We start from the raw sequence: 26,104 nt of genomic DNA, 5'->3' as shown, positions 1-26,104 counted from the left end.
GCACTTCCTGCTTTTATCACAGAGACAGACAGAGACAGACAGAAAGATACAGGGGCAAGTCCACTGGCTATAGAGCAATTTTCTGAACTCTCCGTAGGATGGCCTGTTCTTAGAGCTATATAATTGCACAACTGTTACAAACACGATATACCTAAAAAAGTGTTTAAGTCAGCATCTCCTCTAAGTTAGTGTGTCTTGCCCTCCCCCTCCTCCTCCCCATTTTAAGTATGATCATTTGACCATGGAACAAACAAGTCCACCGCCGTTGATTAGCCTCCTTCTTTTGTTATCACTTACATAAGTAAGGGATACAAACCATCCATCTGTCATGAGAAAACGCAAAGGATAAATAGCCTTTACTGGGCCCACTCATTTCAACCACCACTGATTGGTCATCTCGTGTGAAGGACAAGAAGAAACAGGCGTGCTCCTTCTCTGGGTCACAGTTCACAGGACTCCTAACACAGAACTTCTTGTTCCCACAATCTGAAGCACTGAACTAGAAAAATGACAGGGAGAAAAAGTCTTAATTACCGACAAGGCAATTCATTTCACCATGATAAAAGAGCCACTACTTGAAGCACAAATTTTCACAAAAGTATCTTTTCATAACAGAGATTCAAAGTAGAAGACAAAAGACACAACCCAAATTAGAAATGATCAGAGCAGTAGTTAGGTTGTGAACTTTTAAACTTAATTAATTTTAATTAAAATCTGGAAGGCACAACATTAGTTGGACTATAATGTGATGGGTATTAAAAGGACTTTAATACACAAAATATTTCACATTAATTAAGTTCTGGAGCAAAGTTTTGAGCAAATTTTGAAAAACATCTTAAAGAATATTTATATTCCCACTGACTCTTGCCTAAAGTGTATCCTTGAGTTTTTAGAATGCACTTCTAAAAAGCAAACAGGCAAACTCTTAGCAAGTTTTTATATTTAGATCCTGGACTCTGCTTCTAGAATTCAGGCTCAAATTGGATATTAAAATAATATTAGAAAAAATGGTTACTCCTATATATACCACCACTCCAAATAATAGTAGTAACAATTAAGTGGAGAAGAAGCATGAACAACCTACAGTGACTTAATTCAGAGCTCCTTGTTATAGCAAAAAAGAGAAATATTATCAAAAAATGTCAGCTCTACAATCTGACAGAGCAAATGTGCAGTCATCTTGTGAGAAGGCGCTGTGAGGGTGTATTTCAGAATTTTTTTTCTTTTATTTTTTCAGTGTTCCAAGATTCAGTTTATGGACCACACCCAGTGCACTATATGATACATGACCTCCTTAATACCCATCACCACGCCAACACATCTCCCCTCCATTCCAAAACCCTCAGTTTGTTTCTCAGAGTCCATAGTTTCTCATGGTTCATCTCCCCCTCCGATTTACCCCAATTCACTTTTCCTTTCCTTCTTATAATGGAGGACATTACATACAAATAAGTGAAAGCATATGATAATTAACTTTCTCTGCTTGACTTATTTCACTCAGCAAAATCTCCTTCAGTCCCATCCATGTTGATATAAAAGTTGGATATTCATCCTTTCTAATGGAGTCATAATACTTCACTGTGTATATGGAACGTATCTTCTTTACCCATTCATCTGTTGAAGGGCATCTTAGTTTAGCTCTTTCCACAGTTTGACGACTGTGGCCATTGCTGCTATGAACATTGGGGTACAGATGGCCCTTCTTTTCACTACATCTGTGTCTTTGGGATAAATACCCAGCAGTGCAATTGCAGGGTCATAAGGAAGCTCTAATTTTAATTTCTTAAGGAATCTCCACACTGTTTTCCAAAGTGGCTGCACCAACCTGCATTCCCACCAATAGTGTAAAAGGGTTCCCCTTTCTCCACATCCTCTCCAACACATGTTGTTTACCGTCTTGTTTATTTAGGCCATTCTAACTGGTATAAGGTGGTATGTCAATGAGATTTTGATTTTATTTTCCTTGATGGCTAATGATGATGAACATTTTTTCATGTGTCTGTTAGCCATTTGTTATGTCTTCTTTGGAGCACTGTTTGTTCATGTCTTCTGCCCTTTTTTTGACGTGATTATCTGTTTTTTTAGGTGTTGAATTTGAAGAGTTCTTTATAGATCTTGGATATCAGCCCTTTGTCTATAGTGTCATTTGCGAATATCTTCGTCCATTCAATGGGTTAAACACTGTGTAACTAGATCTAATGGGAACTGTATCAAAAAACTTCTCATTTCTTCTACTCTACCAAAACTTCTGGCCACCAAATGTGTGGCAGGTTTTCCCACGTTAACCAATTCTGCAATTCTCTGTGGACACCAATCGCGTGTCCCACATTGCAATTCCATTCTGACACAATCTACCTGAAGTTAGTGTTCAATCCTACAAGTTGGGGGCTCAGTCCCAGAAGATTGCTCACTTCAGAGGCCAATCACAAGTTCCAGGTTCCCACTGGAGAGGACTAGAGGTTCCCATGACCCTCTCCTCGAGTCTGATAATGTACTAGGATAGCTCACAGAACTCAGGAACACGGCTTTCCCACTAGATTACCAGTGTGATATTTCTTTTTTAAGATTATTTATTTATTTATTTATTTAGAAACAGAGTGAAAGAGAGACAGAGCACACATAAGCAGGGAAAGGGCCTGAGGGAGAGGGAGAATCTCAAGCACGCCGCTTGCTGAGTACGGAGCCCATGTGGGGCTGGATCTCACAACCCTGAGATCATGACCTGCGCCAGAATCAAGGGTCTGACGCTTAACCAAGTGAGCCACCCAGGTGCATCAAGTGTATTATTACAGGATGCAACCCCAGGAACAGTCAGATGGAAGAGGCACACAGAGCAAGGAATGTGGGAAGGGGCATGGAGCTTCCACAGCCTCTCTAAGGCACCACTCTTACAGCACTTCCATGTGTTCAGCAGCCTGGGAGCTCTTTGAACCCCATAATTTTGGGATTTTTATACAGGCTTCATCATGGAGGCATGATGGATTGTTGCTCAATTTTAAGCCCCCCCTCCCAACTCTGGAAAACAAGGAGTGGGGTAGAAAGGCATGGGCTGGTCTTTCTGGAGACTGCCCCCACCCAGGAGCACACCCAGAGTTACCTCATTAGAACAAAAGGTATCCCTATCACTCAGCAAATTACAAGAGATTTAGGAGCTCTGTATCAGGTACTGGGGTCAATGGCCAAATATTAGCAAGAAACACAGCAGAGACCAATATATATATTTCTTATTATTTCACAGGAACTTATAGAAAAGTCACAGAGTGGAAAGAGCAAGCCACTACCAAACTTGGATTTTGATCACTGCTCTTCCCTTTAATCCATCACATTTGCTAAAGAACTTACTGTCTGTCTCTCTTGCATCCTTCAACTACACAAAAGACACTGAACCCTGAGGTCTCTTCTAGCTCTACAAATGCTATAATCTCATGACTCTGAATAAACCTATCTAAAATCAGGATTACAGGGGCGCCTGGTTGGCTCAGTGGGTTAAGCCGCTGCCTTCGGCTCAGGTCATGATCTCAGGGTCCTGGGATCGAGTCCCGCATCGGGCTCTCTGCTCGGCAGGGAGCCTGCTTCCCTCTCTCTCTCTCTGCCTGCCTCTCTGTCTACTTGTGATCTCTCTCTGTCAAATAAATAAATAAAATCTTTTAAAAAAATAAATAAATAAAATAAAATAAAATAAAATCAGGATTACAAACCTGGTGCAGAGATACCATAAAGGCTCCGAGAACAAATGCCTTTTATGTGAATATATGGAAAGATAATTCTATCAGTAGATTCCTACCAGGAAGCTCAGGTCCAAAATGGCCATTTACTCCCCTAAAGCAGCTTTGAAACTAAACATTAAGATTAAGTAAACGAAGGGGTGCCTGGCTGGTTCAGTCAGTGGAGTGTGCAGTGCAACTCTTGGTCTCAGGGTTGTAAATTCAATACCCACATTGGGTGTGGAGATTACTTAAAAATAAAATCTTTTAAAAAAGGGCTAAATAAACAGAACTAGTGCAAATAAAAGATCTAATTGTATGGTCAAAAGTGTAAAATTCATAATAATGTAGTCAAATAAAATCATCATATACTGCAAAATGTAGAAGGGAAACAATGTGAGACATTACACAGGAGCACAAAGTGCTTTACTTAGTCTTCCCTACAAGAACAAAGAGGTATAAAAAGATTTTTGAAAAAGAGAAGGAAAAGAAAAAAGGAACTAATATTTACAGAATTTCTATTAAGTGCAAAGCCGTTAGAAATCTTACATTCATTACTTTGTTTAATTCTCATAATGATACTAAGAGCTAGATATTATGATTTCTCATTTCTTAGGTAAAGAAACTGAGCTCTTGAGAATTAAATAGCTTGTCCAAAGTCACACATAAAGTAGACAAGTTGGGAATCAGACCCAAGTTTTTTTTTCAACTGTAATCACCTACTGTAAGACATTTTTCATTTAACGGACTTCTGAATTAGTAAGTCTAACATCAGAATTTCTTTCAGTGAAACTTTCCTAATGTTTCCCATATGCATTATCCTTTACCAAATATGTTTTCTTCAGTCATCATTCTTCTGAACCAGGGGGCCTGAATGGAATTTTGCCTGATGGGTTTGTGAAGAGTTTCTGTAACTCAGCACAGAGAATCCCCCAGTACTCACTGGCCTTCATGAAATCAGATCTAAGAGTTACATCACTATTTCAAGATTCTCCTCCAAATTCTGTCTAAATTTAGCCCAAGCTTTAATCTTCCTCTCCACATTTGCTATTTGGCAGTATAGACTCTGAGTGATATCAGATCCACACCTCGAACATGCAGGGTCTTACACAGTCTTTATTCTGACCTCCAAGTCATAATGTTGCCATGAAGATTTCCTGCAGATTTCCTGCAGAAGTCCCAAAAACTTGCTACCACAACCCAGTACAGCTACTTCTCTATACGCTTCACCAACCTAGAACCACAGTCCCTAACAATACCATTATTACAGACTGCATTTGTTGAAACCATAAAAATGTCACTTACTGATTTGGTTAGATGGGAGACCGGAGGTAATGTCGACAAAGGGGCTACTGTAGCTTCGGGTGTGGTAAAAGGCAGTGCATTTGGTTGTGAAATTACAGGACCAGGAATCTTCACCCAGTAGATTTTATACTTCTCAACAACTGTGACTCTGAAAGTACAAATGAGATCAAACAGAACCCTGATTGTGGCCCATCAGAATCAAATTGTAAAAAAAAAAAAAAAAATAGGGGAAAAAAAAGGAATAAAGTAGGGACACCCAGGGGTGCCTGGGTGGCTCAGTGGGTTAAAGCCTCTGCCTTTGGCTCAGGTCATGATCTCAGGATCCTGGGATCAAGCCCCGCATCGGGCTCTCTGCTCAGCAGGGAGCCTGCTTCCTCCTCTCTCTCTGCCTACTTGTGATCTCTCTCTCTGTCAAATAAATAAAAATTTAAAAAAAAAAAAGTAGGGACACCCTAATACTACCTAATAGTACTACTAGTTTTGTGCGAAACTCTATGACTCTTCCACCTCATCACTAAGTGAACTTTTACTGCCCTTGTTCTCTTGCTCGCTCTCGAGCTTTCTTTTCTTCTCTTCTCCTCTCTTCCTTGTCTGTTCTTTGGACATACTCACAGCAGTCCTGAATGCAGATCTAAGAACTAAACTGCACAGATTTCAACTCCCTGACACATAGAGAACATACTACTGTAATTACCTATTTCAGAGGGCACTATTCAAATTATTCCACAGAGCAGGTGTAGCAGGGAGCTACAGGGAGAATGCTACGTAAGTGACCATCAGCTCTTACTGGAGTCACAGTCCCTTTCCACATTCCACACAACAGACAGGTGCAAAGCTGTGTTACTGTGTGCTGGGACCTGTGTACCAAGTAGAACAAAAAAACAGAGACATGCCAGGAGAGTAATTCTCCTTAAAATATATGTCTCTAACACCATTAAGGAATCATTACACTGCTTTATGACATTCCACTTACCCTTGCAGATAGAAGGGGGAAGGACTTCTAATTCTACTGAATTTCATTATTCTGAGGGTATGCACCATCTTACTTTTCTGACAATCTAATCTGCAAGTTGTAACACTACAAAAAAAGTCACCCGAACTTCAGGAATTTTTTTTTCATATTCTCATATTAAGACAAGAGCAAATCAAAAAAATGTAATAGTCTGTACACTATACATAGACTCAAGTAGTAATTGATGCCTCTTAGTGTGAAGGCATTGAAATGAAACTTCACTCATTCAACAAATGTCTATTAAGTGTCTATTAGGTGCTACGTCCTATGCTAGATGGAAAAAAAAAACAAGTAAAAAAGTAAGACTACTTGTCTTCTTAAGGTGGTGTCATTACTACAGCAAACCTCTCTCGTACAGGTAAATGTCCAAAAGGTATCAAAAATGATACAGACCCTTACTGTTTCAATTTTACTAGTTGCACATTTGTAAGCCCTCCCACTCACAGAAACTTTACGTGATTCGGAGCATTGCTTGGAGCATTCCAGTAGACTTTAATTTTTGTTTTCTTGGATGAACTTGTGTGACTCACAGCATATCCCTGAAGTAAAATAGAAAAGAACGACCATTCAGTCACTCAATATTTGAGCATGGCTGGAACTACTATCATTTTGCAAAGTAATCTATCACTGTGTGATGCTGACACCCTGGTAAAGAAAGTTTCATTCAGAAGAGGGACTCAGGAACTCAACAAATACATGTCAGCTAATGGACACCAGATTGGCAGCCAGCTCTGTGAATAAACTAGAGTCAATGGAAATTTAAGAACTGCAGAGAGTTATGAACACTGGGTATACTAACGTTATATAGAGCCTGCTCCTTATTTCATTTATACTATAAATTTATATTCCTTCCATTAATTGATACAAAGAGAATGCAGAAAAGTCATCAACGGAAAAAATTCCTGCCTCCACATACATATATTGTATTTTAGGGATACCTTTCCCTTAAACAATCTCGTTTCCCACTTTCATTCACCTGGAAAATTCCTACTCATTCTTTGAGGCTGGATGTGGAGACTACCTCCTCCCAAGGAGCTCTCTCTCAATTTCCTGCAGCCTGTGTGTGACTTTCCCTGCCTCGCTTTCTACCCATCCTGTGTATTTCTAATCTAAGTCTACTTATGTGTTCTCCTTGTGTATCTGTCCTATACCCTTATGTTCTACTTTTGTATCAAGCATCCTATGTTCGTATGTTCTCCCCATGTGTAATGCTCTGAGCTCTTCAAAGAACAAGAATAAGTCTTGCTCATCACCATATCTCTTTGCACAGGACAGTTCCTGGCATAATAAATGCTTATTAAATGAAGGAATGAATGACAAAAATTAGACCTCTGTTCCACTCTAGAATCCTATCTTCAATACTAACACCCTTTATAACCAATATAGTAAGAGTCAATACTACATAAAATATCAAAACTCTTCAAGCTAATGCCTTTTCTAGGATGCTGATGTGTAAAAATATATTGCAGATAGGAAAATGAGAGAGAAAGCTTGATCAGTGTGAATCTGTTTAGATGTCTGCAACACATGGGTAATGTCATTGTGTGTCTTACAACCACCACCCTGTAGTGAAAAGAACCTCGGGAAACTGACAGATTTCAAACATAACACAAACCTGTACATCTTCACAGGTCAGAAGCTGTGACACTTGACTGTCAATCAATGTGAAGGAGCCAATAGGAGGGCCACTCAAATCCTCAGCAGCCCGTGCTTCTAAGAGAAAGCCTCTAAATGGTTGTCCTGACAAGGTAACTGAGAAACAAATGAAAAGATAGTTCAAGAGTCTTAGCAACATATCCACAAGGAAACTGTTCAGAGGAGGCACTCACAGTTTGAATCTGGCGTACATATACAAAACTGCACCAGGTGAGAAAATGGTAGAAACTATCCTACAGACGAAGAAGTTCTAAACTGTGTTCCACTGGACATTCACTCCATGAGATGTCAATAGCCATTCTAAAGGCGGGGGGAGGAGTGGTAGGTGACAGTCAGGGAGCGGTCCACGGGGCTAAACTGGTTTGAAAAATGCTGACTGAAAGTAAATACTTGTCTCTTTACTGAAAACTTGCAAAGCCTTTCACATCCTATGTGTGAGATAAAACTCTCCAAAGTACATGATATATAACACATAGAGGGTTCCAAACTTATTTTTCCATACACTCTTTTTGTCAAAGTTTGTTAATATTTTGCATTTCTAGAATTGCAGAAAATAGTTTGTAAAACACTGCGATAGACACACCTTTAACAGTCAGCCTACATTTCACCAGAATAATTAGAAAAACACAAGAGTTTACACTGTACCAAGAAGAATAAGGGTTTAATACACCTTAAACCAGACAAAAGAAAATTTATTTTCCTCTTCTTCTGAGTTAATAGCACTGTTAAAAAAGATCTATTAACTAATGATAAAAACATACTTAAAACCTTCTCTGACTGGGGAGGAGATATACCACTTACGTAATATAGTCATCAGTAGTAGTTAAACGCAAAATGAGTATGAGACAGTGGTATATTATAGAAAGTATGAGACAGTGGTATCTTATAGAGAACAGGTGAACAGATTTAAATGAAACTGTATAAATCCCTCAATAATACAGATTTGATGTACAGGAAAAGAGTGAAACTCAAAACGCAAATAGTTCATCCCAGCACATTACCTTCAATCTGATCTCCTGGTCTGAATGTCACTTGACTCACTGAAATGTTGTGAACAGGATCGGGGCGTGCCGTGTGGCCATGTTCAGGAACCATTCCATGGCATGACCTTCCTACTTCTCCAGTGGGATAATTAGCCACAGAACTAATGAGCAGCACAAGTATGAAGGTTCCAAGGGTAAATCCAAGAACTGCCATCTCAAAAAGAAGATTAAAAGCACATTATTTTCATACATAATTAAAATATAAAGCTTTCATACCACAGAATAGTAATTCTAGATGGCTGCTTGCTTTCAACAGACAGCTAACCATATTTTCAGAAATATGTAATAAAAAGAATGATATATGAAGTTTGACCTAGATTTGCATCTCGGCTCTACCAATGACCAATTATGAGACCTTAACCAAATCAGGTTTATGCCTCCACTTGCTTACCTAAAAAATTAGGAAACTAATACCCTCCTCTCAAGTTGATTTAATAAAATGAAGATACAAAGAAATAAAATAAAGACACAACCCAAAGTTTGACAAAGATAATTAATGTTAGCTTTGGTTAGCATGATTTGTAATAATAAACCAGTCTACTAAAAGCAAAAGGTTCTATCCTACTTTATCCTAGGAAGCTTGAAGAATAAGTAAGAAATGTTTCTTCAGATTTAAATACCGTCACCTAAATAGGTCTCTGATATGACTTCTCCCAATTTCCCATTAAATTAATCATGACAGGGTGGATGATTTAATTTGCTATACTGAAAACTGAGGATAACAGAGAACCAATTGCAAGAAACAATATTTCTATTACCCACAGCCTAGGTACTTCTGAATTAAGAAACACAGTGGTCAGTCCAAGCAATATTCTTCTCCGCCTCTTACATCTACCTCAACAGAAAACCAGCTACTTTATGTCAGTCCCACCCTCTTGTGGCCTACAGCAATCACTTCACTTGGCTCGTATATTCAGAACCTGCTAATCAATGCATATAACAAGGCTAGAGAAAGATGGCAGGGACATGTTACCTAGCAGTAAAGAAAATCAACTGTGGAGAGGCTACAAATGGGCAGAATCCAGGAAGCAGCTCATTCTCCTCCACAGAGATGGAAAGGGACAAAATAAAAGCACTCTTATAATCACTAGAGTAAATTACTCTTTCCTCATCACGTAAATTACAAACCCCATACTGAACCAGCACTAAACTACAGGAATTCCAGCTGGACACCAGAAATTATGGTGGGGACTACATATTTCAACCAGCCCTGCACTTTCCACCAGTTGCTATCAAGAGGAGAGCATAGGGTCCAGTGGTACCAAATACTCCTATCTTTTCTCAAACATCAAATCTAGGTAGAGTTTTTCCCATTTAAGGATGAGCAAAAAGAACAATAAACAAATCAAGAGCATCTGAAAAAAAAAAAAAGTATAACATAAGAGAAGCACAAAATTTCTCTCGAGTCATATGAAAAAGGTAAATTTGGAAATGGTTAATTACTATAGGAAACAATATTTCGGAATTAACTGTCTTAAACATATATAGTAATCTATATCATTTCTCAATGAAACTGGGAGAAAAAAGAAAAGGGGTACTAAAGAGTGGAGCAGTACGAGAATTTTTCTATTCAAAGATGGCTTTCGTGTGCTTTCGTCAGGGGCAGACCTGCTTTGAGGACCAGGCAAGATCTGCTGGAGAGAATCAAGGTTACAGTTTTAACCAAGTGAACTTAGCCAAATTAGCATCAAGATTAAATGCAGTAATGCGCCACTCGACTAAACGATGGTATAGGGGAAAAGTCAGCCCAGTTTAGCAAATATTTACTTGGCACTGACTTCCTGTCCGGTGAAAGCAGAAACAAGACATGATTTCCAGTCTCTGCTTTGCACTGTGTAGCTGAATGACGTCAATCCAGTTACTTAATCTCTGACTCAGCGTCTTCATTTGTGAAATATAATAGATGAGCCAGAATAAATTCAGGATCATCTTCATGCCTAACATTATGATTTTAAGAAAGTCAAGGGTGGAGGTGCTTGGATGGTTCAGTCGGTTAAGGGTCTGCTTTTGGCTCAGGTCATGATCTCAGGGTCCTGGGATGGAGCCCGGCCTCTCTGCTCTGTAGGGAGTCGCTTCTCCCTCTCCCTCTCTCTCTGTGATCTCTCTCACTCTCACTTTCTCTCAAATAAATAACACATTTTAAAAAATAAATAATAAAAATTTTAAAATTAAAAAGAGGAAAAAAGATTTCAATTAGCAATAATCGCGCCTCGGATAAACCTCATTGGCTACGATACTGCCACTGCGCAAAGCTTAAAAAAAAGGAAAAAAGAAAGAGAGCCAAATAGGAAAGGATATCAGGAATGATGAAAGCAAGAAGTGTAAACCGGAAAAGGGAAGTGACCAAGGCCCACCACCTGTCAATCATTAGGAAAATGTAACAAACAAGGTGAGGGAGGGAAGTAAACCAGCAATTTCTCTGTCCTTGGTTAGATGCTGACCCTTTAGGGTGAAGCTCTATTTGCATTACAATGGTTACTGATGATTTTCCAGTTAATGATTTAAGAAATAGCCTTTTTTCAAATACTGTCATTAGCCAACCTATGAAAACTGACTTCACAGTTATGAAATAGAATAAGGAGTTATTCATGAGACATTTAAGTTAAAATTATGTAATGTGGATAATGAACTGTATTATATTCATTTATGAGGTCTTCAAGCATTGAAAAACTCACACCAATTTTGTATGATTCTTTAAACTTTTTATATTCACATTCGATGGTGGATTCGATGGTGGGTACAATATAGAAAATAAAAGTATCAAAATTTGCATTTTGTCATCCCAGGACAAAGATAGACTGATTAGTTTAAAAAATTAAAAGAGAATCTATTCTGATTCTCTAACTGAAACATTTCCAAACCTGGTATTTCCATAGTTTTCCTTCCTGCCAGAAAAACAGGCATTTAGTAAAAAGGATGGTAACTGCTTATACCACGTTCTACGTACATCCCACACAAAGATAAAACTTCAAAACAAATGTAATCTTTTTTATTTGAATACCAAATTCTTGCACTTGCATGAATATTTAATTAGTATTGTGATTGTGGACCAGAGAGGCAAGTGATATGAATCAAGACAGTATATTTAATTAAAGCAAAGATAAAATTCAGATAAAATAAGAAAATCCAATTGGAAAACATTTAGGTTAAGAAATTCATTAGAATAAGGAGTCTGTTAAGAATTTTTTAAATTAGTAATTTAATATCTTTTTATTGTGTCAATCCAAGAACATTTGAGAAAAAGAAGAAATGGAGGAAAGTACATCTTTTAAAAACATGTCAGATGATGAAGCTAGCAAATAACTAATCAAGTCTAGTTATACTGCAATCAAGCTCTAGCTCTCATTGTTAGTCATTCATTTTAAATTAACACATCAAAAAGTTCAAAAGTTAACATGCACACAAAAATTGCAGGAACTCAGCCCAGTAACACCCAATCTACATTAACAAGATATGAGTATAAGCACACAGTGAGAGTCTTTTTTTTTTTTTTAAGATTTCATTTATTTATTTGACAGGCAGAGATCACAAGTAGGCAGAGAGGCAGGCAGAGAGAGAGAGACAGAGAAGCAGGCTCCCTGCTGAGCAGAGAACCCAAGGCGGGACTCGACCCAAGACTCTGGGATCATGACCTGAGCCGAAGGCAGAGGCATGAACCCACTGAGCCACCCAGGCACCCACACAGTGAGAGTCTTAATCAAAGCACAGCTATGAGGTAACAAGGTTTTCTTAATTATGGGGAATGAGTTGTTTAAAAACAAAAAACAAAACTAAACAAAAAACAAAAACTTAACCAGAAGGGTTCACTATAAAATATTTAAATAATTTAGAAAAGGTTGGTTTGAGGTTTGTTTTTTGGGTTTTTGTTTTTGTTTTGCTATATGCAGTGAATTTATGTAATTTTTTAACATACTCGGGTAAGAAAAATAAGAAATATTTTTACATTATGACCCAACAAACATTTCAAGAGACATTATTTACCTTTACCACTTGGAATAAATTCCTACATTTTCTATTCCTTACTTTGTTTTTTTTTAATGTTGATTTTATCTATCCTACTGAATCATTATTGTACAACCTATCAATGGGTCTTAACCTGCAGTTTGAAAAATGCTACTTTAGAGCATATACAGACCATTACGTTTCAGCCTTGAATCAAGCTCTAAATTAGGAGTATTGAGAATTTCAGAAGAGTTCTCAGAACCGAAGAAAAATAAGCCAAGCAACAGGGAGGATTTTGGAGATGGGAGATGTATTTTTCGATAAAAATGTCTTATTCTCTCTTATTCCATTTGTGAACCTAAACAGAAACTATATATTCTATAGAATAATAATGTATAAAACTATACATTCTATAGAATATATAGTTTCTGTTTAGGTTCACAAATGTGTGTTTGTGTGTGTGTGTGTGTGTGTGTGTGTCTAATAAATAAGCATTCTCACAGTGACCTTCTGCATGAGAAAAAAAATTTTTTTAATCACAACAAAAACACGGCAATCCCTGAAACATCTAAACACTCCTTTCAGAATTTCCATCGACTGCATTCCACAGTGTTTAAAGAACACAACTTCTTACTCAATATAGTTTTCATTTTATTTTATTACTAGAATTACAATGGCATTATTTTCTTTTCCTTTGTTGTAAGTTTAAAATATCTCAATTAATTTCTAAGTTAAACATGCTTTAGCTTTTAGGCTTTGGGCCTAGAAAGAGAACCACCATTTATGATATTGCTTCTCTTGGAAAATGGAATTGAAATTCCAAGCTGAACTGGAAATTAATTTGGGACTCAGCACACTTGTAACATCAGCATTTCGTGTAGGATCTAGGGTAAACCAAATAGGCCTGTGACCAAAAACCTAGAGGGACTAGGGCTAGAGGTGGAAAGAGATAGAAATAGAGTGGCAGAGTTAGGTGGAAAAGAATTTTAGAAAAATAGGTCAAGGGGCGCCTGGGTGGCTCAGTGGGTTGGGCCTCTGCCTTCAGCTCTGATCATGATCCAGGGTCCTGGGATCGGGCCACATCGGGCTCTCTGCTCAGCGGGGAGCCTGCTTCCCCCTCTCTGCCTGCCTCTCTGCCTACTTGTGATCTCTCTCTGTCAAATAAATAAATAAAATCTTTAAAAAAGAAAAATAGGTCACACCATAAGAAGGATAGAGAGACTGATTAAGTCAAAATAGTTAAAACCAGGCACAAGAGATACACAGAAAGCAATGAAATTTCTAAGTCATAAAGAAAAACATTACATTTCTATTACACAGGAGGGAAAAAAAGAGGATATAGCATGGAGAAAAAGAAACAAACATTAATGAGAACATGGAAGATACTACGTCTAATATAACCCTTACAATATGCAGATAGTATCTTCATTTTGGAGAGGAAAAAAAGGAGGCCAATGAATGTACCCTAAATCATATATACTTTTAGGATTAGAACCCCAATCTAAGAGCAATGTCCATGATATCTCTTCACTTCGCACCAATGCTCCCTCCTTGCAGAGAGAAGGATGTAGAAAGTAAACAAATCCAGCAAGGATCCAAATTTCACAATAAACATTGTGAGTGGGAGTACACTGTGACAAAGCTGAAATCTAAATAAGCCTAATTTAGAATGTTGAGGGACACCTGGCTGACTCAGTCAGTACAGCATAGGATTCTTGACTTCAGGGTCATGAGTTTGAGCCCCACGCTGGGCACAGAAATTACTTTAGAAAAAAACTACCAAGTGTTTTGAGGCACGTGGCTGGCTCAGTCAACAGAGCCAACAACTCTTGATCTCGGGGTCCTGAGTTCAAGCCCTATATTAGACGTAGAGCTTACTTTAAAAAACAAACACAAGGGGTGCCTGAGTGGCTCAGTGGGTTAAAATAAAGCCTCTGCCTTCAGCTCAGGTCATGATCTCAGGGTCCTGGGATTGAGCCCTGCATCATCGGGCTCTCTGCTCAGCGGGAGCCTGCTTCCCCCTCTCTCTCTACCTGCCTACTTGTGATCTCTGTCAAATAAATAAATAAAATCTTTAAAAGAAATAAAATTAAAAAATTAAAAAACAAACACAAAAACAAAGAACAAAACATTGAGTCCACTATAGGAGTCTAAGAAGCAATGTAGAGATCTGTCATAGAACTAAAGCTCCTGAGAGAATGGACATTAAAACAACTAGCTTGATGCCTAAAAACATCAAGATGTCAATAAATGGTAACTGCCATTATTTATTATCACTATTAAAGTTCCTTATCACCAGTATGTGCTAATTTCCTCCAAACACTGTTGTGGTTAGACAAGTGAGATTTTCATATATTTCTTTCATCTGCATTTAATTTGTTCAAGCCTTCTGAAATATTTCAGAAAATGTGCTCCCCTTCTTTCCAGCAATTTGCTTTATCTTCATAGAAAGTTCTACATCAAAAATTGACTTTGAAAGTGGAATCTCAAATTATAGAGAAAATGAAAAATAGGTCAAGTATTTCCACTTCCTCAGATAAAAATGTTTCAGACTCCATTTACACAGCAGGAGCAAAGAGAAAAAAAGATTTTTTTTAAATTAACAATTGGAGATATGACATTTTCAGAAATGGTTCTAAAAACAAAGAGGCACCAAAATTGGCACACTGAACACCAATCTGAGCTCTGTCAGGTCTCACAACTTAACATGGTTGAAAAGAATTCTGAAAAAGAATTTCAAGTTTAAGTAAAAGCAAGAAAAAGTAAAGGAAAGGTAGAGGAAAACCACTAAAGAAAAAGTAGTGGGGAACTCTACAGTCTAATCCTGATTCCCCTAATCACAGCATCCTCAGCAAGCAATGTTTCCATCTTCTTTATTCATCTCTGAAAAAAAGACTGGAAGCAAAGACCTTATTACACGATAAAGAGCTTTCATCTGGATCGTTCCACATGGCCCTCTTCAATAACCCTCAAAACAGAATTAGGTACAAAGTGGAATGGCACCTTCTCTAAAGATGCAAAACTCATAGATGAAACAAAAGCAAATGCCATTAATCTATCATTTAAATAATACTATTTAGGGTGCCTGGGTGGTTCAGTGGGTTAAGCCTCTGCCTTCCGCTCAGGTCATGATCTCAGGGTCCTGGGATTGAGTCCTGGGTCAGGCTCTCTGCTAGCAGGGAGACTGCCTCCCTATTTCTCTCTCTCTGCCTGCCTCTCTGTCTACTTGTGATCTCTCTCTATCAAATAAATAAATAAAATCTTTAAAAATAATAAATAAATAAATAAATAAATGATACTATTTATTGAATTCATTCTACTCATCACAGTAGGTGCTTCACAGAAATGAACTCTAATCCTTGGAAAAAACAAACAAAGGTTTTTTTGGGTTTTGTGGGGAGGAGGCTGGTTGGTCTGTTTGCTTTTTTGTTATGCAGACACTGAAACTCATGTAATTTATAAAAACTATGGTCTAAGATCACACAGAGGCAGAATAGGAAAAAATTGTATTTCATTGTAGATATCTAGAGGTACAAGAAGAAAATAAGAAGAGCTAACAATTACCAAGGGCTTACAACATGTCAGAGATCATGTCAAGGATTTGGCATGTACTCCTCAAAACAATCCAGGAAAGTGTGAGGGGTGTAACTGTTGCCACTGTAAACCAGGGCACTGATTAAGACATTTATCAGAGGCACAGCAAATGAATGGTGAAAAGTATGGTCTCTGATCTGACTTCAGAGGTTTTAACCAATAAGCCATCCATAACTTCAGATCAGACCCTTAACGTTGACATAGTAAGTAAACAAGGCATTATGGAGAAAAAGGGGCTCCGAGGGTACACAATTTGAACAGGAGCAATAAAAGAACCAAAGGTGGAAAGAAAAAAGTGGGCATGGACTTTTGGGGGCTGTTAAAAGATAGTCTACCTAGATCTGAGGTCAAATGTTAGAAATAGCTATTATAAAAATATTGTAATTAAGTCTGGTTCCTCTTTATGCCTCCTACATAAACATATCCATTCCCAAGACTTTTAACCTTTCCCCTATGTTTCTCTGCCAGCTCATCATCACTTCCCTAGCCTCAGTTTTCATCCCTAGGATATCTCCCAATCTTCCAACTGCCCCACCCCACATCTCCATAATGATTTCATTCAAATTTCCAGTTCTATACAGATTTCTGTTTGGATGACAATAAGCTTAATTTGTCTGCAATGAAATTCATCATCTTTTCCTCCAGACTAGCTCTTACAACTGACTTCCCTATTCTAATGGTGGCCTGTCAACACATTACTGGTCAGCAATACTCGAAACCCTGTATTCTCAAGACTTGAGCCCAAACACTCTTTTAGACCCCAATTTCCAAACCAGTTCTGCAGATTCTTCCACCACCCTTCTACCTATCCTTTTTACATCTCTCTTCTACTTTCCACTCTATTACATCTGTTACTTTCCATTCCGTCATCACTCCAAGCACAAAGCCTTCATCACCTGTCACCAAAATTAATGAAACACTCTCAACTGGCCTCTATTTCGTTATCTCCATTCTAATCTGTGCTACACACCAGCACAAGATCATTTTCCTAAAATATAATTCTCATATATCACTCTTCTCCCCAGAAACCTTCATCTGCCCCCCAGGAATAATTAAATTCAGGAAAAAAACTTTAGGCATTTAATGTTTTGTACTATTCAGCCCAACCCCATTTTAAGGATTTTTTTTTTCTCCCATGCTCTAGTGACAACATAGCATTTGTACTAACTTCCAGAATAAGCACCACTCTTTCCTTCTACCCATGTTCTGCCTTCTAACTGGGACCCCATTATTTCATACATCAAATTCCTATCCACGTAAAAACAGATTTAGGGTAAATGGGAAAAAACAAGATACAAAAATCTCTGTACACTATGCTTTTTATGTGTAAAAAAAAAAAATTTATTCCCTGTCATTTCACGGAAAATGCAAAAGACTACTAATATCCAGAATAAGCAAGAATGTAGAAAAATGAGCACACTCATACACAGTGAAGAGTGTAAATTGGCACAGTATTTTGGAAGAAATTTGACAGAATCCTACTAAACTAAAATATAACCTCTGACCTAGGAATTTCACTTCTAGGAATTTGTCCTACAGAAAAATTTGCACAGTTACACAAAAATTATATTTGTAATAACAAAAATCTAAGACAATTTGGGCGTTTACAAAATAAACTAGAATACTGTATACTCACTCACTCACTTAGAAGAATGAATTAGAATCGTCAAGGACAGGGGCACCTGGGTAGCTCACTCGGTTAAGTGTCTGCCTTAGGCTAAGGTCATGGGATCCAGCCCCACATGGGGCTCCTTGCTCAGCAGGAAGCCTGCTTTTCCCTCTCCCTCTGCCTGCCACTCCCCATATTTGTGCTCTCTCTTTCTCTGTCAAATAAATAAATAAAAATAAAAATAATAAATAAAAGGAAAAACATTAAAAAAAAGAATAGTCAATGATAACAGCTAATAATTACTGAGTGCTTTACAGGAGCTAGGTATTCTTTTAGGTGCTCTGCAAGTATGAACTTGTTTCACAAAAACTCTAAAACAGGAGTCTACATATACTTAAGTGGAAACATGCTCATGCCACACTGAGGAATGAAAACAGGCGGATTACGAAATGATACCTAGTATACTGAAAGAAATATTACTTAAAAGCTAAAGGGAAAAGTTAAAAAAAAAAAAAAAAACACCTTCTACTCCACACTTTTAATAGTTGTCAAGAGTGGTTACCCCCAGGAGAGTGTTTTCAATAGGGGAAGAGGAGTGGACTTCCTCTTTTTAATCCTCATTGTATTGTACCTATTTTTGAAAAGTATGTACTGTTTATAATATAAAAATGATTTAAAAATTTTAAAGCATGTAGTGCTTTATAATATAATAAAAGAATTTATAACCACAAAATATGCATATATAAAGACTGTAAAGAAAGGATAAAACTGTTTAGCTTTTTTCTTTTATCTATTTTCAAACATTCTATGTTACTTTCACGGCTTTTGTCTTCTTTTTAGTAAGTAAAACCTCCTCCCCTCTTTCACAGTTTATTTCAAATGCCATCTACTACTGTATCCCATGGGACAGTGAACATTATGGACATTAAAATCACGTAGTTCAAATCCAGCAGGATTGGAATCCAGCGGCACCACCTTAGTGACTGTGGGCAAATTATTTAAACTCACCAGGTCTTAGTTTTCTCATTTTGTTAGAGAAAATACAACCAATACAAGGTGCTTTATTAAGATTAAGTAAGGCAAAACATCTAGCACAGTGCCCACCATAAACCAGGTTTTCCATTAAACTCTCCTTCTTCATAGGAAACGAACTGAGGGTTGCTGGAAGGGAGAGGGATGGGGGATGGGGTAACCGGGTGATGGATATAAAGGAGGGGATGTGATGTAATGAGCCCTGGAGTGTTATAGAAGACTGATGAATCACTGACTTCTATCTGAAACCAATAAAACATTGTATATTAAATGAATTTAAGTAAAAATAAATTAAAAGAAAAAATAAATAAGGTCTTCTTTCCATGGAGTCTTGCCTAATTCTGTCCACCTTCTGTAACTGCTCTCTCTTCGGAACCTCCCGAAGCTTTGGTTTTGCTAATAAAAAACATTATCACACTTTCCCCAGCTGGTGACTTGTCTTATGGCCGGCTTGATGATCCCCTTTCACACTGACTAGCAGACAACCCTGAAAACAGCTCTTGTACAGTGGGATTTCCAGAGAATCTGATATTACCCTAATGGAGAGCTGTGAAACAGAAACTACACTTGGCTAAAAGAGTCAGCATGTTGGCTTACTAAAGAACCTACCAGAACTCATCCCCTTAAACAAAACTATGATCTAAAATGTCTAGCTCATTATTTTCAACAAATCAATAAACCAAAATTTAGCCTCCACTTCTATATAGCACTCAAATCTTTCCACTTTAATTCAGAAGAAAAAGAATATATCTGAACTTAAAAGTTTAGCTTTGTAAAGAAATATCCCTGATAACACATTTACAAACTGAAAAATCTCCTTTGCCCCCTAGGTAAGCACTGACAAGATTAAAAAAAAAAAAAAAAAAAAAAGGAGGGGGCAGCAAAGGTCTTACCAGAGCCTTTCTGAAATTGCAAAGGCACACCAGGGGTAGGGGGTGAGGGGAGCTAAAGCTTCTAGATTAAAACATACTTTAAAAACCAACAAGGCTCTAAGTAATCTGCATACAGGTAATTATGCCATTAGGTTTCATTATAAAAGAGAGCTCCCACAGTTTCAAATTTTTTTTAAAAGGAGAAACACACGTGCATGAATAAAGTCCATGCTTTTCAGGATCCCAAGCATGATTCTACTTATAATCACCCTTTTCTTGGGATTAAAGCTCGTTAGTCAAAGTCATGGGACATATTATTAACCTAACTCGTTTGTGAAAACTCATTAGCTTAATACAAGCTTCAGAACACACTTTGTTAAAACATTCATTCTGCATCGCCGACCGCCCCCATCATCACAGGGCCCTGCTCTCACTACCGCTGCCTTAGCTGGCTTCAATTTTTAAACCCTTTGCAAAGAGCTCTGACTTAAAGAGAACAGAAGGAGACACTTACCTTGAGAGGCGAAGGCAGCCCAGCCAACTTCCGGTTTTGTTACAATTTGTATCTCCTTTCAACAGCTGGGTGGAGCCAGTTTACCCAGTAACCAGAAGGCAACGTTTCCCAAGCTAAGCAGCAAAACTTGATTTGCAAGACCAGTACTAGTTTTTGGACTACATTTCTGAAAATTAAGTATTCTGTTTTATACATTAGAGCACTTTGCCAAGTAATTTTTCATTGAGAAAACTGTGTTTTTGCTTTTAACTACAAAACCACTTGGAAATAATATATCTGTTCTATATATTCTAAATAAAAACAAACAAAGGAAACTAGTTGTGCTTAGGTAGGATAGGGCTGCCAAATTTAGCAAATTAAAATATTGGGCACCTGTTTAAACTCAACTTCAGATAGACAACCAATATAAATATTGTTTTTGCAGTATTTGAAATATAATTATACTAAAAAAATAATTGATTGTTTTTTCTGGCAACTCTAAGGCAGAACAGTAATTAGCAAACTATTTCAATTAACTACAAAAGGTGCAAAAGAATCAGACTGCATAGAACCGAAACCTTGGGAAGTAAATGATACCATGCAAAAAAATTTACTCAGAAACCCAGGAATTCGGTTTTCATTTCTTTTTAAGCTTTTGATCTCTGTTTTGCACAAGATTTTTTTTGCAAAAGAAAATGTTTAGGGCTAGGAAAAGACAATGTATCTGAAAATATTAAACATTCCACTGTGGCCTATGATTCACACGTGCAGACTGGAAAATAAATGATGTCATATACAATCTGGCCTGTGATCCTTGGTTAGCAATCACCACTAAATTCTCTAAAACCATTTTAAAAGGAGAGAAGAGAAATGAAAGAACACCATCCGTTCAATCTTTCTCCTTAAGAACTAGTCACAATTAACAAAAACGCCTCTATAGGATTTTAGAGAGAGGCTTTAAAAAAAGATGCCAGAGAGCTGGTTTTCTCTCCTAAAGCTGTGTGAAATGTGAGCAGATTGAAACTAAGTCAGTAGAGCTTCGGTCTTTCTGTATAAAGCCTCAGGTGATGACAGAGCTTTCTGCAGTTATAATTAAACCTTTTCCAGAAATGGTCCCCAGTGGACACTTGGCATGCCAAAAGCATGATTTAAAAAAACAAAAACAAAAAACCTATAAGACAAATAATTCTTAGAATATATTATTGTAATCTTTCATCCTAAAGCACTCTTAACCGCTTAAACAGATGAACAGTGTGGGGGGGGGGGCAAACCAGGAGAGGCAAACAGGAAACAGACTCTTAACTGCAGAGAACTAAAGGATTACCAGAGGGGAGGGAGATGGGCAAGGGGATGGGAGAAATAGGTGATGGGTAATACGGAGGGCACTTGTGATAAGCACTGGGTCTTGTATGGAAGTGTTGAATCACTAAATCCTACACCTGAAATTAGTTTTACGCTGTATGTTAACTAACTGCAATTAAAAAAAAAAAAAAACTTGAAAAAATAAATAAATAGATAGAGGGAAGGGGCCCAGTGGAAAGAACTAAATGGAGTGGCTTAGCTCTATCTAAAAGCACCCTTCTCCAGGCCTACCATTTCCCCTGAACTTCCCAGCTGAAACTCCCCTTATCACTCCCTGCAAGATGTTCACCTCTGCGGGGCTCTTCTTTATCAGCTCCTTGTCAGCTGTCACTAAAGGAACCAAATTTAGTTAAGATGTTCAATGGAGCTTGGACTCTGAGAAGTTGATGCTACCCTATTAGATCCCATTCTCATGCCTCTAAATTAGCAGTTCTCAAATTTATTGGTCCAGACTCCTTTACAACTTTTAAAAATTACTGTGGACCCCAAAGATATATTCGTTTATGTGGGTGATATCTATCATTGTATATATTAAAAATTAAAAGTGAGAAATATTTCAATACTTACAAATTCTTTTTTTTTTTAGATTTTATTTATTTATTTGACAGATAGAGATCACAAGTAGGCAGAGAGGCAGGCAGAGAGAGAGAGAGGAGGAAGCAGGCTCTCCACCGAGCAGAGAGCCCGATGCGGGGCTCGATCCCAGCACCCTGGGATCATGGCCTGAGCGAAAGCAGAGGCTTTAACCCACTGAGCCACCCAGGTGCCCCACAAATTCATTTTTAAATGATAAAAATAAACCCATTACTTGTTAACATAATATTTTTTTTCGCTACTGCTGTTATGATTGTTTGCCAAAAATAAGAATTTAGTGAGAGGAGTGTTGTTAAATTTTTGCGAATCTCTTTAGTGCCTGGCTTAACAGAGGACAGCTGGATTCTCACATCTTTTTCTATATTTGATCTGTTGCTGTATCATATGACACATCACAGAGCCACTGGAAAATTTCAGTGTATATTCATGAGAGAATAAAAATGAATAAGGCAAATAAAGTATAGCAAGAATAAGAATTAGCATTTACTGAGCACTCATTCTGACCAAGGCACATGCACTATCCTCTCACAAAAACCCTAAGTGAAAGGTACTATACTATTATATATATTCTACCACTGAATGCTGAGGGCATACAGAGCCAAGAAAATTGCCCAATATCAGGCAAAGAAAAGAAAGAGGTAAGACAGAGTCCTAAGCTACAGCTACTAACGTTCTACCCTGAACCTCATTCTCAAAACTGAATGATGTCTGATGGACCAAACATAAACTTGCCTTTTCTATGTTACTCAGCATTTCATAAAACATGAATTTTATGGGATTCAACTAGATCTTCTCCAACTGATTGGACCCTGCCTTGACTCAGTAAGTCCCAAACCCACCATCTAAAATGAACCCATTTTCATGTGGCCTTTAATTTTGTCGTCTTATCCAAATTCGTTGCCTCTTTATCTCCACTGCCATCACTTATCCTTGGTTTTTGTTACCTCAAGGGTAAAAATGAGGGGTTACAACCAGAACCTCGTGTTCTCTAAGGTCTCCTACCAAATTGTGAAACCAGGTTTCTGTTGGCCAAGGAGAGACACATAATGGGCCAGAAAAAGACTAGATTATTTTAGAGTGACAGGTCACTTAAAAAAAAAAAAAGAAAAGAAAAGAAAAGAAACATCACAATCATTCAACAGCTATTTTATCAAACACCTACTATATGTCAGATACTGTGCTAGGCACTACCCTATATTTGTACAAAGTGGCTCTATGTCTAATATATCATGATTTCTCAGGTGGATACAAAAGAAAGAACAAAAGAAAGAGAGGCAGGGGGAGGAGAGGAAGGAAGGAAGGAAGGAAGGGAGGAAGAAGGAAGAGAAGGAGGAAAAGGAAAGGAAGGAATCAAGGGGCATAATTACCTGATAAACCCATGTTCCTATAGATGAGCAGTTCTCATTGTTTTCCAGATGTCTTTGGGTTAAGAATCTTGAGATAGAAAGATTATCCTGAATTATCTATGCATGCCCTAACTGCAATCACGAGTGTCCTTAAAAGAAGAGGCTGAAGGGGTACCTGGGTGGCTCAGTCTTTTGAGCATCTATCAGTTTGGGCTCCAATCATGATCTCATGGGTCTTGGGATCAGGGTCTGTGCTCAGCAGGGAGTTTGCTTGAAGATTCTCTCCCTCTTCTCCTCCCCCCCACTCACATGTTCATTCTGTCTCTAAAATAAATAAATAAAATCTTAAATAAATAAAAAAAAATACAGAAAGGAAGGAAGGACAAAAGAAAGAAAGAGGGAGGCAGAGGGAGATTACACACAAAAGAAGACAATGTGACCATGGAGGTAAGCACGGGAGTAATGCGGCCACAATAACGCCACCAGCCGCTGGACTCTGAAGAGACAAGGGAGATTCTTACCTAGAGCCTCTGTAGGAAGTGGTTCTGCCAGCACCTTGGCTTTGGCCCAGTGCTAGTGATTTTGAACTTCTGGCCCCCAGAACTACAAGAGAATAAATATCAGTTGTTTTAGCCACCAAGTTTGTGGTCATTTGTTACAGAGCTGCAGGAAACTTCATCAATCGCCTTTCCAATGCTCAAGCAAAACCTAGAGATGACTTCCAGCTTTTTGTCTCTTTCATATTATATAGTTCAGAGTTTTCCAGTTTGGAGACACAACCCATCTGTTAGTGAAATATAAAATCTTTAGTGGGAGGAGCGCCGGCTGGCTCAGTCGGAAGAGCACGTGACTCTTGATCTCAGGGTCATGAGGCTGAGCCCCACATTGGGGGTAGAGATTACTTAACATAAACAAACTTTTTAAAAACCTATGTAAAGTCTTTAGGGAGTAACAATCAGAAAAAATGTTAATAAAATAACAGAAAAACATTAGAGCCCATTGTAAGGCTAAATAAATGCGTTTCACAGATCTATTCAGATTATATCTGTGAGTAGATATGTCCTGGTTTGTGCATTTCCTATTTCTTCCTGTGGGCAGCAGCCCAAATGTTGAAACCAACTGCTTTTAATATCTCCTCAAGTCAATTATCCAGTTCCTCCTTTCTCATCACTCACATACAGGCCTTCCTACTTATTTATTCTGAGCAGGGAAACATGGGGCTCTGGAATTGGATTACCCAGGACTGAAGATCAGCTCCATCACTGAACTTTGTGATCTAGACCTCTCCGAACCTATTTTCTCACCATGAAATGAAGATCACAATATACTACATTGCTGTGAGGATTAAAGATAGCATATGTCAAGTGCTTAGTTCAATGTCTAAACATAAAATTGTTCAATAAAATGTGCACACTATGGTTACCGTTGCTCAAATTCTCTGGAACTAATCTCTCCCACTTGTTCTCTCATGACCCCCATGAAGCCTGCTGACAACAGTCCAACATTACATTAATCTTCCTAAAATACTGCTTTTATCAATAATGTTCTGTGACTTACCAGTGCTTGTAGAGTTAAATCCATACTCTTCCTGACATTTAAAGCACTCCACCATCTGGCCACACTTACTACATTCTCACTGCTTTCCCACCAGGTATTTCTGACTCAATCACTCCATGAAAACACAAAGTCCCATTCTCATCTTTTCACATTTGCTAATGCTGTTCTCTTACCACCTTTCTTTCCACATATTAAACAACATACATTCTTCAAGGTTTAGCAAAAGTCCCAATTCATCTATGAAACCTTTCTGATAATCAGAACTAATATTAGTTCCTCCATTATAAATTGACTATATGACCAAGTAAAATGATTCTCTGGGTCAAGTAAATATTCTCTGGGTCTACCCACTTTGGTTGAAACCTCAGTTCTGCTATTTAATAACTGTTGACTTCAGGCAAGTTACTTAACACCCTACTCTCACTTTTTTCATTTGCATAAAGAAGATGAGGGTACAGAAGTAGGGTTACTGTGATGTTTTCATGAGATATCTCACTACCGTTAATGTCTTGTATCAGAGTAAGGAAATACACATTATAAATGCTATTCCCACATGCAAGCAGTCATCACCAATTGTTTGTAATACTCTTTACTACTAAACTGGACATGATTTCAGATCCTTCTCAATACACTACTTCAAGTACTCAGTACCAACGAATGAAAACTATACTATAAGCAATCCCTGGGGTAGGGACTATGTCATTACTTTTAATACCTCTTTTTAGGAACTCAAAAAATCGATGTTAAACATAGGATCTCACTTTAATTTAAGTAACAGAAAGATAAGATACTAGAAAGTCCCTGCTTCTGTTTCACCCCTTTTCAACCTTGACTTGAATTTCAGTTCATTTTTTTTTTTAAGATTTTATGTATTTATTTGAGAGACAGAGCATGAGCAGTGGGGAGATTGAGGAGAAAGGGAGAAGCAGACTCCACTTAGCAGGGAGCCCAGCGCAGGGCTTGATCCCAGGACCCTGAGATCA

The 26,104-nt window shown here is 37.9% G+C and overlaps 1 protein-coding gene and 1 pseudogene across 1 annotated transcript in view; both read right to left on the bottom strand.

Annotated features, from left to right (window-relative positions):
• The window catches only part of FRRS1 (ferric chelate reductase 1), a 49,449-nt gene extending 29,108 nt beyond the window's left edge, over window positions 1-20,341 (bottom strand). Inside the window, exons 1-6 of the mRNA XM_047724069.1 lie at window positions 20,284-20,341; window positions 8,679-8,874; window positions 7,637-7,773; window positions 6,466-6,560; window positions 5,010-5,157; window positions 317-499 (exon numbers count right to left, since the gene is read on the bottom strand). Coding sequence (XP_047580025.1) covers window positions 317-499; window positions 5,010-5,157; window positions 6,466-6,560; window positions 7,637-7,773; window positions 8,679-8,874 — 759 coding nt within the window. The 5' untranslated portion in view covers window positions 20,284-20,341. The remainder of the gene's footprint in view (window positions 1-316; window positions 500-5,009; window positions 5,158-6,465; window positions 6,561-7,636; window positions 7,774-8,678; window positions 8,875-20,283) is intronic.
• LOC125099398 (uncharacterized) lies at window positions 10,859-10,974 on the bottom strand (annotated as a pseudogene).
• Window positions 20,342-26,104: the final 5,763 nt, after the last annotated feature.

Source organism: Lutra lutra, chromosome 4 (genome assembly GCF_902655055.1).
Source record: "Lutra lutra chromosome 4, mLutLut1.2, whole genome shotgun sequence".
Classification (NCBI taxonomy): Eukaryota; Metazoa; Chordata; class Mammalia; order Carnivora; family Mustelidae; genus Lutra; species Lutra lutra.
This window is presented reverse-complemented; position numbering and strand designations above follow the sequence as displayed.